The sequence below is a fragment of the Oreochromis aureus genome, linkage group 14, assembly GCF_013358895.1.
Source record: "Oreochromis aureus strain Israel breed Guangdong linkage group 14, ZZ_aureus, whole genome shotgun sequence".
NCBI lineage: Eukaryota > Metazoa > Chordata > Actinopteri > Cichliformes > Cichlidae > Oreochromis > Oreochromis aureus.
Window position 1 is genome coordinate 35,886,459 of NC_052955.1, and position 11,494 is coordinate 35,897,952.

Here is an 11,494-nt window from a genome sequence, read left to right on the forward strand (position 1 = left end):
GGGGTGTCTTTTTGTTTTGTTTTTTAACTGTATTAAACTTGCAGTACCTTTTTTGTCCTGAAGTGTCGCTGTAAAAAACTGACTGCATGAAAATACCAGCTCAATAGAGACAAGTCCTGAAATTCAACACACGGCGTAAAAGAGAACTTTTCCACCCAATTTTATTAATGAACAATAGCAATACAAACAGATGAGGCGCTGTCCACCAAACAAAAATAAATTATACAAAGGCTGAGTGTTTAGGAGACATATCAAGAGACATATCAAATACAATAAATATTAAAAATATTAATAAACGTGAAAAACGCATAAGCATAAAAAAAGTTCCTAAAGAAAAAAAGAGTCCTGATACCAAAGTCTCAAAAAATATTCCATATTGTTTTATTGAATCCTGTTGGACTGTAACCAGATCCTCCTGTGATTCCAGAAAGCCTGCAGTGATTCAGTGTGGAAAAAGTAGACGATCCACACTTTCTATATCATCTTCACAGAATACTCAGGTGGTCATATCCAAGTTAAACCAACTTAAGCCTGAAGGATTATTTTGATGGTAACTTTCATTTACAATTTTGAATTTCACCTCTTTCCCTTTGGGAGGAAGAGGAAGTGAAATATGCTTACTCCTTGTTAGACGAACCTCCTCAGCCTCAAATTCCTTCAAAATAGAAGAAGATTAGACTTTCTGCAACTGAATGCTTCTGAAAACCTTTTGTACATTTATCATCACAAAAGTTAATTGCTACTATGCTGAGCTGTCTGAGTTCAGGAGAAGTCTCAGAGTACACAATGTATTCTTTATCCATCCATCTTGAAGGCAGTGGGATAAGTTTTTTTTTTAAGAAGGATGGTTTGTCCAGTTTAACCTATGCAGCATTCTCTTTTCCAATGTTTCAAAGTGATTTAAGACATAGATAATGTAATTTTAATTTAGTAAACAAATTTTGTTTTACAAAGAAAAGAAATGTGGTTAAAAATGTTAATGCCTTTGTGCAACTGAATTTGGAGTTTATGGATTGTGTGTTCAAGCTTCTTTCCAAATCCAAAGTAGTGCAAAGTTTTCATTACAAAAAGATGTCCGATGTCATCAAATGCACTACAAAAATATAAAAATACAATATATCCATGCTCTTGAATTAAATAGGCTTCCATCAGTACAATCTAACATCAGTCCAGTGTTATTACAACTGACCGTCCGTTCTAAAATAGCTGTGAGCTGGTATCTCCCTGTATATTTCTTTGAAGCCATCATCAGGATCACTGAATTCAGATCCTCAGTTTTCAGCTCTGATTCACATAATATTTGAAAGAGTCCTGAGTATACAGGATAACATCCTGAATCCCAAAGAGTAATCTGTGGAGCATAAACTGGAATAAAAAGTGACTACTTATTTGTTAGTACTTCAGAAAACTTTGCATTTTACCCTATTTGCCAACAGAGCCGTGATTGATTTTCATTGGATGTCTAAATCACAGTTATCTAAATTACTAAAACATGAAGAACTCTTCATAAGCCATCAAGCTTTTGCCCTTTTGCAAACTAAAAAAAGAGCCTCTCTTAAAAAGCCCTGAAATTTAATGACCCAAACAAAACTGTAATGTTTACTATGAATTTTAACAAAGAAAAATAAAATAAAATACAACACTTGTTCAAGTCAACCAGTTCACTAGCTGGTAACCCATCATTTTAAGCAGAGTTGTAATGCACTGCCTCACTGTCACACATGGAATGCAGGAGTTCACCAGCCCTCAGTCCGTCGATGGATCTGTGAAGACTCTGAAGCAAGACTCATTTAGCAGCTCACCTCCCTTATTCAGTCTGTGGCCACAACCTCTTCCTTTCTTCATTTCAGTTCACTTCAATTCAATTCAATTCAATTCAATTCATTTCAATTCAATTCAGTTCAGTTCAATTCAGTTCAATTCTATTCTATTTATACAACACCAAAACAACAGTCATCTCAAGGTGCTTCCCATTCCCTTTTTTGTTTGTTTTCTTGTTTTTATATCACCTTACCTGCACCAACCTTCTCCACACTGTGGAGAGAAAAAAACAGTAATTACTTTAAAGAACTTCAGCATCTCACATGTGATACAACCAAGTTCCAAAAAAGCTGGGACGGTGTATGAAATCTGAATAAAAGCAGAATGTAATGCTTTACACATCTCATAATCCCATATTTTATTCACAAACATTGAAAACATATCAAATGTTAAAACTGATAAAATGGAAAATTTAAAGAAACACAAATAGTTCATTTTGATTTTAATGGCTTATTTATTGTGAGGGTCCCAGGGGGCTGGAGCCTGTCACACCTACTGCAAGGTGAGAGGCGGGGTACACTCCGGAGAGGTCGCCTGTCTGTCACAGGGCTAACACAGAGAGACATACAACCTTTCATGGGTAATTTAGAATTACCAATTAACTCAACCCCAATAACTGTATGTCTTTGGACTGAGGATAGGCTCCAGATACCCCTGCAACCTTGATAAGGATAAATGTAAGAGAATGGATGGATGGAATTTGATAGCAGTAACTCTATGGTGTAGAGCTGTGTATTGAGTGTATCAAACCCAAATGCAGAAATCAGGATTCGGGAGTGAACTGATAAGGCTAGGACACAAAGGAAAAAATCAGGAATGATGAGACCACAGGCCTTAAACCAGGGGTCTCAAACTCAATTTAGCTGGGGGCTGCTGGAGGCAGAGTCTGGGTCAGGCTGGGCCGCATTAGGTTTTCCACAAGAAAGGCATGATTAAAAAATTCCAATCTTCTCAAATCTCTTTATTTTTATTTATTTTTTTAACACAAAATAAGATGAAAAATAAATAAACAAATTAAGAATTAATAAGAAAATAAATCAATCTGTAATACATAAATAAAATAATAATAAGATATTTTTAGTCAGTGAACTTATGTGTTTTTTTCAGTCTTCTATATCTGCTGTATTTAGATTCAAATGTCTGTATTAACAGTTCTATAACCTTCTTCTGAACATGAATGGAACACTGTAGAAAATTAACTGTTCTTCTGAATATGGCTTCTCTTGCCTACTCCTTGCTGCTAGAGACCTGGCAGCGTTTCCTCTCGCATAGCCGAGCCAGATTTGGCCTGAGGGAGGAAGCAATTGAGACCCTCAGTATGTCTTGAAGATGATTATCCGTAAGTCTGGACCTGTACTTGGACTTATTGAAGTTCAAAGTGGAGAAGAGCTTTTCGCACAAGTATGTGCTACCAAAAAGGCACATGGTCCGCTTGAACATTCGGGAAAGCCGAGGGAAACTAGGGCTCAATTCTCTCAAAAATTGTCCAAGCTTGTCTGCTTTTCCACTCACCTCCCTGAACTTCGCTTTGAGTTCAGAGTTGCACTGCAGCTCAATGAGCTCCATTTGAAGCACAGAAGGATGTAACATTTATAATTCTACTTGGTGTCACTGTCGCATTGAAGTTTCAATCAAGCATTTAGCCGACGGACGTCTCAACGCATAGAGAACGTCATTTCCCCTTCTTTTTCTTGCAACCGTAGCACGGCGATCGGCAGATAAGAAGCCGGTAGCAGTCTCCTTTGTTTTTACGCTCGATGTTCATGTCTTTCATGATGACACGAACACCGTGGCATTTGCAGATGGTAGAAAGTACAGGGATAGTGAGCGCAAAAAAGGCGACTGCTCACGGACTGTTAGCCGCCGGGCTGTTGTTACAGGAAAAAGAAGCGGAAATGACACCGTGACATATAACAAATAACATCACCTGTTTCTGATGTTAGTTGTTTTGACTGCTTTTACATTATATTGAAATATATGTAATGTTCATGTATGCTGCAATGCAAACGGAGTGATGCAAATAAAAAACATCGACCCACAAATTACGGTGCGACCCTATACTTAGTCCGGGTTACCGGGGACTGTTATTGCCCATGAACAGGTGTCACTATGTGACTGCAGACTAAATTGGGCTGCATTGAGTTCATTACTTTTCTTTTACCCCGCCGCCTATGCATCACAGAGTTAATATACGGCCTCTCTCTGTGAAAAAATAACTAAAAATCCCACTGACGTGTGTATAAATCTATATACGTGTAATGTCCCGCTGTGCAGCAACTTAAAAAAAAACAACAACTTTTTTTGAAGTGTTGTGAACGCAGCGCGCTGGGGCGAATGTCCGCGTTTGCCCAATAGAAAGGAGGCAGCCAGCCAGGCACAGAAAAGAAAGAAACACTCCAGGGCAATGCTGCTGTAACTTTTACTCATTGAGAAATGTTTCCCTGCTTGCATCAAGCCCGGCTGATAGTCACCTGAGATCCATATCCCACCCCGATTGGTAGGTTAGTTCAGCTCCGCACACAACACTGTAAAGTGTCATACATTATCAAACTCGCGGGCCGCACTAATATTAAATTTTCATATTAAGGTGGGGGCCAAAAACTATCGTCCTGCGGGCCGCAATTGGCCCTAAACTGCCTTAAACCATACACAAGCACAGGAGACAAACAACACCTAACCATACAACATGAAGTACCTAAACATGGAATTACAAAGAGGAAAGAAACACAACCTAATAACCCAGACCAGAGCCCAGACAAGTAAAACTAAGGCCTCAAACTAGAAACACTAAACAATTATCAGTAAACTGACACAAAGGAGCAAGTGCCATAATACCGAAATGAGATTAGGTCTGACACAAGAACACAACAGAGGCAGGAACACATAATGAACTAAAGGGATACAAAATAGACTAAAAACCCAGAAGGGAACTAGATCAGAAAAACAACTTTTTCACCCATTAAACCTGTCCTGCCTCGCAGCTTTTGCAATCCGAATTATGAGCCGACTCTCATGTTGTGCCAAACATATTTCGCTTGTTTATGTATTCATTTCTATTAGTGTTATTTCAGTTATTACAGTGTAATATGACCATTTCTAAGCTAACAGGCAGGAGAAAAAAAAGCAAGTGGGAGAAAATACGAGAAAATATCAAAGATAAAAGGATAGAGCACAAATAGAAAAGCACCACCTGCTGCACCTGTAGTCCCAGAACTGCCTGGAAGGTGGCAACTCCATAAACACTAATGCACCTCTAATCTATCAGAGATGCAGGCTTTTGAACTGGGCCCTGATAACAAGTCTGGGAACTTGTTTTTTCCAAAAAGAATTTCTCTGTCATGGTCAATGGGAACACTATCCGGGGAGCGTTCAGGTTGCCTCGGTGGCCACACCCTCGGGTTGGGCCATCAGAATCGCACCTGTATTCCATCCCTGGCAATTACCGGAAAACTATTTCACTTACCGTGGATGACTGCTCCACGCCAGTCCTTTATTCACCGTTAACTTGGCTCTCCTAACCTCTGTGTTTATTCAAGTATTCTCTGACCCGTGTTAATATTGCGCCCTTGTGCTCAGGTCACCATCCGGCAATTGAAGACATCTCCTGCCTGTTTTGCATCGAAGAGAACTCCTATAGTCTCCATCTCTCCCTCCTCGGATTTTCTCCCACGGACACCCTCCCCTCCGAGCCCCACGGTCTGACTCTGATTGTAACCCACAGCATTCTAATTCTGGTTTAGTTTTAACTCTCTCCTTTCCTGCACACAAATAATTGTTCCCTTTCTGTTGCAGCTTCCCACAGTCCCCATCACGGATTCCCAGGGCATTTCAGTTCCCGGTTTCCTCGGCTTGAGTTATATTCTCGTTCCCCTGGTTGTTCCTGATCATTTATGTTAAAGAAATAAATCTGTACATAGTTCCTGTGAATTTTGTATTAAGTCTGCTTTTGGGTCCCTACTGAGTGTAAACCTTGGTTCATGACTTTCTCATTTTGATTCATCCGACCACAGAACATTTTTTTTCCTTTAGCTTCAGTCCATTTTTTGAGCTTTGGTTAATAGAAGTTCATATTTAGATTCTTCTTTGTAACCTGCATTTGTGGATGTGACCTGTGTTCACAGACACTGACTCGTAGAGGTGTTCGTGAGCTTGTGCATTGATTTCCATGACAGAATCCATGTTTTTAAAGCATGGCCCAATTCTGATTGGATATTCTGCCTTGTCTATCGTCTGTTGCCTTTCATTTGCCAGGTGGTTTATTATTTGCTTAACTATCAAATTTAATGCTTCAATGCAACTATTTAAAAAAAAAATTGACCTTGTCCCTTAGACACATTCTCTGAACCTTTTGACGATATTATGTACAGGAAACTATGACAGATTTAAAGTTTGCAGTTTTATGTTGAGGAGCATTATTCTGAAATTGTTAAATAATTCTTAGACACTTCTGGGAAACTCTTCCCCTCTAAGATGCTCTTTTTATACTCAGTTATGTTACTGACTCCAAAAATGTTTCTCCAGCTGTTTTTTCAGTACTGCAGACTTTTCCAGACTTTTCTTGCCCAGCGCCAACATTTTTTTCTGATGTGTTGCTGCCATCAAATTCAATATAGTCTAAATTTTTCTCTGTAAATTTTCTCACTTTAGTCTTTTCACGTTTTCCATTTTCTTTTCAATTGCAAATCATCCATTCTGTTTATTTATCTATATTAATAATTATTTTCTGTAAAATAAATATAATTTTCTCTGATATATGTTATTTATATTATTTTCTTTACATTTTACACACAACTTTGCAACTTTTTTTAAATTGGGGTTGAACATGCTTTATATGTCAGTTGCTCCCAAACAGCAAGCACGTGTTCCTCAGGTGTGATTTAGCTGCAAGTCTGTATCACTCACCTGAGTGCAGGTAGCGCCGCTTCACATACAACAGCAGGATCACAACAGAGCCCACAACGAGGTACAAAATCCAGTTGGCTGGCTCTGAAACAGAACACACATGAAGCTCTGCTCCTCCCAGCTGCTAGCTCCTAGTACTATACTGACACTCACCTTCCACAATCAGGGTGAAGCTCTTTGTGATGGGCACTTTCAGGGACTGATGGGAGACGCTGCATGTGAACTTTTTCCCAGAGTCCCTGAGCGCAGCCTGGAGGTAGAAAACACCTGACAGCGAGAAGGTCATGTCCCTATTTTCTTTGTGGCTGAACAGAACACTATGGTTCAGTGGCTTGGGATGTGGAGTGCCTGGATCCTCCTCGTACCAAATTATCTCCACATCCCGAGGGTAGTAGCCATTTGCCTCACACTTAACCATCAAGTCCTTGCCCTCCTGCAATAACAGGGTGGTTCCAACATTGAGGGAGACATGGGGAGACTCTGAGGAAAGGAGAGAGAAAAATAAATAGTAATTTCAATACCTAACAGCAGACATTTATTATAGTAACTGGCCTGTTTTATTTAATTCATTTATTTTAATTTAATATTCTTTCAGGTCAAAACTGGTGACATTTAAAAGTTAAAGTTTAGATTTGGTCTGAGTTCCAGAATTCTAGGAAGTCAAATTTAGTAAGATGCATTTCAGGTTACACACTTAACAGAATAATAAAAAAATATATATATATAAAATCTCCCACCCAGGCTCCACTGAGCATGCATTTTTATCACATACAGTAAGTTCAGCACGGACACAAACAGGCACATCAAGTGTTAGATCTGGATAAAGAGAAACATAAACCTGATCATCACTTACACCAATGTATTTTGGTGTAAGTGATGGAAAAACTGAAACTGCAAGTGAATTTCATTAACATCAAACATTGTAAAGATTATAGAACATATAAGTTTTTTGCAACTTTCTATCGATCCGCCAAGGAGGTTCTGTTTTCGGTCTCGTTTATGTGTCAATCTGTCTATAAACATGAACGCTTGAAAAGTTTTAAATGAATTATGATGAACCTTGGAACTGGTGTAGTGGAGTGTAGTGGAGTAACAATCCAACAAATAGATTTAACAGTTCATTAAAATTTGCCTTCCATCCATCAATGTTAGTTGAAAATAGATTCAGAAAGCAAAAAAACAACCTAATAACTAAGAAACTGAGATTCTTAAAAGTGTGCTGTATATTGACAGCATATAAAAAGTACCATATAAAGATTTCAAATATCATGTCACATTTGACCTCTTACCTTTCCTTCAAGGTCAATAGATTGATCTGAAGGTCAAAGTAATAAAATGCTATAAAGAGCTATTTAAAAATAGGTTTCTTACTCTCATTGTTTGTACTGACAACATATACAGTACCAGTCAAAGGTTCACAGTTTCTTATGGCAAGCACAATAATCAATCATTACTTTAACAACTGGAGATCAGTCAGTCTGGAAAACTGCTAAAATTTTGAATTTGTCCCCAAGTGCAGTCCCAAAAACCATCAAGCACTACGATGAAACTGGCTCACATGAGGACCGCCCCACGAAAGGAAGACCAAGAGTCACCTCTTCTGCTAAGGATAAATTCATCTTAGTCACCAGCCTCAGAAATCACGAGCTAACAGCACCTCAGATTAGAGCCCAGATAAATGCCACACAGTAGCAGACACATCTCTGCATCAGCTGTTCAGTGGAGAGTGTCCGAATCAGGCCTTTGTGGTCAAATAGCTGCTAAGAAAGCACTACTAAGGAAAAGCAACAAGCAAAAGAGATTTGTTTGGGTCAAGAAACACAAGGAATGAACATTAGACCAGTGGAAATCTGTGTTTTGGTCTGATGAGTCCAAATCTGAGATGTTTGGTTCCACCCACCGTGTATTTGTGTGACACAGAAAAGGTGAACAGGTCTCTACATGCATGGTTCCCACTGTGAAGCATGGAGGAGGTGGTGTGATGGTTAGGGGGTGCTTTGCTGGTGTCACTGTTGGGGATTTATTCAAAATGGAAGGCACACTGAACCAGCATGGCTATCACAGCATCCTGTAGCAACATGCCATCCCATCCGGTTTGCTATTAGTTGGACCGTCATTTATTTTTCAAATTAAATGAGAAGGTGTGTCCAAACTTTTGACTGGTAGTATAGACATATAGGGAATGGTCCAAACCTATGTACCTTGAATCTGCAGATATATATCCACCTTGGCGAACAGTGGATTCACGGACACTGAACAAATGTAGGTCCCTTCACTGATCATCGTGGTGGAGGCAAGGATGTAGGAGGCATCTCCAGCCGCAAGGGCATGTAGTCCGACACCGCTCCCCTCGGTCTGTCCTGTGCGCCTCTGTCCTGTGCGCCTGTTGTAACTGAAGAGCTCAGTCCTCTCACCAGGGCGGTGCCTATGCCACTCTACGGTGACCTTTGCACCCTTGTGGTCGACATCAAACTGGCAGTGGAGCTTTTGCTGGAACTTCAGGCGTGCTTTAACTGAGGGAGTCTGTGTTTTGATGACCATGGCGACTGCAGAAACAGATGTGACAAACAACACAAGTGTCCTTTACTCAAATAGGTGACAACCACTTCCTGTATCTATGACATGACAATTATTTGGCCATCCACCATTCCAAGTCAATATAACTATAACTGTCTCTCTCTATTTCTACTCTAATCTCCGAGACACAAACACAGTTTCTTTTCAGCACTCTGTCCTTAAACGTCTGCTACTGCAACAGGCAGGCAATTAAATAAAACCCCTAGGAGATAGTCTGTGGGGCTCAACAAAAAAACACAATCCTCATATGTGAGTTTACCTGCGGTGGTGAGTACCTCTTTGTCAGCAATGACAGACCAGTTGTGGTAGTCTGGCTGCCCTGGGGGAGGCTGGTCAGAGGGGTGTCTGAGGGAGCCAGCGACTGCGAAGCGGCCCCTGCTGTGTCTGAGGATGCAGGTAAACCAGTGGTTGTACTCCCGGGCACCGAGGACAGGCCAGCGAATGTAAGTGCCCTCTGTGCTGTATCTGTGCAGCTCACACTTCAGCTGCTCTGCCTCCACCCCCTCCACATACTGCAGCAGATCCAACTTTGATCCTAGAAGATGATAAAATAAACACTAACACATTGTTGTTGTTTTTTCAGCCTTCTTCTCATGCAGGCTGCAGTAACTCACTGGTGACCAGGAAAGTGATGGCGTTTGGGTTAACAGGAGCATCTCCTTTCTGACCAAACTGAAGTATAGCCTCTCTGGGGATGACCCGGGTTTCAGTGTGGTTGTCCTTGTTCAAATACAAACGCTCATCAATGAAGTAACAAGGCAGCCACTGGATCTGATGGACACTCCACACACCTGAATGACACGAATACTTCAGTCAGACAGCATAGCCGTTGGAATTCATGCGGTAGACTAGAATATCTATAGTCACTTTTGACCTAACACGCACAAGCTGACCTAAGCTAATCTGTGACAACGTGTTGCACTATAACTCACCTGCACTTAGATACACGTAAAAAAGTATCCTCAAGATTAAAACCGTCATTCTTGCCCTCCACTGTCGGACTCCTTGTTGTCTGATGTCCACACAAAGTTTCTCTTGATACTTTCACTTTCATTTCAAAGGAAAAAGAAAAAAGGAGTGCGATTTCTGGCGTGATGAGCAGCTCGAAAACCAAACCTTTAAAATAAAAATCCTTAATCATAATCAAAAAAGTTAATAAAATCCAGAATATATGCTAGAAAAAAAAATAAAAATAAAAAATCAGGATACAACGTCCTAGTTCTTTTTACAGCGTTCCTGTTTTCATGTTAGACGTAACATTATTGTAGCTGGAGCCTATCCCAGCTGCCACGTGGCCAGAGGTCTGTCTGGTAGGAAGACTGTGGTAGGTGCATATTTTACTTTATCCATTACCACACAAACGGACTCTAAACTGTGAGCGGTACCCGTGTACTTGGAGTCACGGGGCAAATGTACTCCATACTCAGGATTGCTGACATGTGACTATGTGAACCACCGCACCACACAGTTTAATAAATAGTTCACAGCAGTTCATGAGGAGTCAACAGCTTGCAACAGGTCCTTTTGCTTTTGACTTTATATAAAACTCGTAGTACTGACTTTGCCCTGAGGTGTCGCTGTGAGCGCATGACGACAGCAGCCTTACTAGTCTTTCCGACACCAGAGCTGATGGACGAGATCCATGTCACTTCCTGTTAATCTCGTTTTACAGAAATTCACTATTTAGTTCACCTGAAAGTCCTGAAATAATAGCAGTGAATGTAGCCAAAGCACTCAAATAATTATTTCTCCATGCCCGATTTTAGGTCTAACAATCTACATCATACGTTATTTAGATATTGGGAGCGTAGTTAAACCACAACAAAACCTATCATGCATATGAGAACACGCTGCTTGTGGTGGTCGAAGGTGATTACTGTCTGGAAGTTACTGCCAGAAGTTTTCCGCGGCTGTTTGTTTCATGCCTGAAAGCAAAGTAGTCGATGCATTATGCGGCTCTTGGTGCTGTTTGTATTACACCGAAATGTTGGAATCCCATAAAAAATGTGAAAATGGAGCTATATCTATTAACTATTAAGGAAAATATTTTAAAAAAACAACAACAACAACAATAACCAAAATTGACATTCTGGGGCTACAGAGCCATAGAACTCTATTCATTCTGCCATATGCTTAGAGCGCCCTCTATGAAACCGGAAATCCACAGAGTGGGAGTTCTTGATCATGAATTCTC

At 40.2% G+C, this 11,494-nt stretch overlaps 1 protein-coding gene across 1 annotated transcript; it reads right to left on the bottom strand.

Moving 5' to 3' along the window:
• Nucleotides 1-144: 144 nt before the first annotated feature.
• LOC116315879 (tapasin-like) lies at nt 145-10,639 on the bottom strand. Its single transcript, XM_031734312.2, has 7 exons — nt 10,233-10,639; nt 9,915-10,091; nt 9,560-9,835; nt 8,925-9,269; nt 6,877-7,203; nt 6,724-6,807; nt 145-2,034 (listed from the first exon to the last, which is right to left on the bottom strand). Exons 1-7 carry the CDS (start codon nt 10,279-10,281, stop codon nt 2,006-2,008), a joined length of 1,287 nt encoding a protein of 428 aa, XP_031590172.1. The 5' UTR covers nt 10,282-10,639; the 3' UTR covers nt 145-2,005.
• Nucleotides 10,640-11,494: the final 855 nt, after the last annotated feature.

What these genes read in the sequence shown, in the direction of transcription:
- LOC116315879 (XM_031734312.2), bottom strand. Translation starts at nt 10,281, where the DNA reads ATGACGGTTTTAATCTTGAGGATACTTTTTTACGTGTATCTAAGTGCA. An exon ending in TTACGTGTATCTAAGTGCAG is followed by an intron (nt 10,092 to 10,232) that starts GTGAGTTATAGT and finishes CGTGTCATTCAG; the next exon opens with GTGTGTGGAGTGTCCATCAG. An exon ending in GCGGCGCTACCTGCACTCAG is followed by an intron (nt 2,035 to 6,723) that starts GTGAGTGATACA and finishes TTCTCTCCACAG; the next exon opens with TGTGGAGAAGGTTGGTGCAG.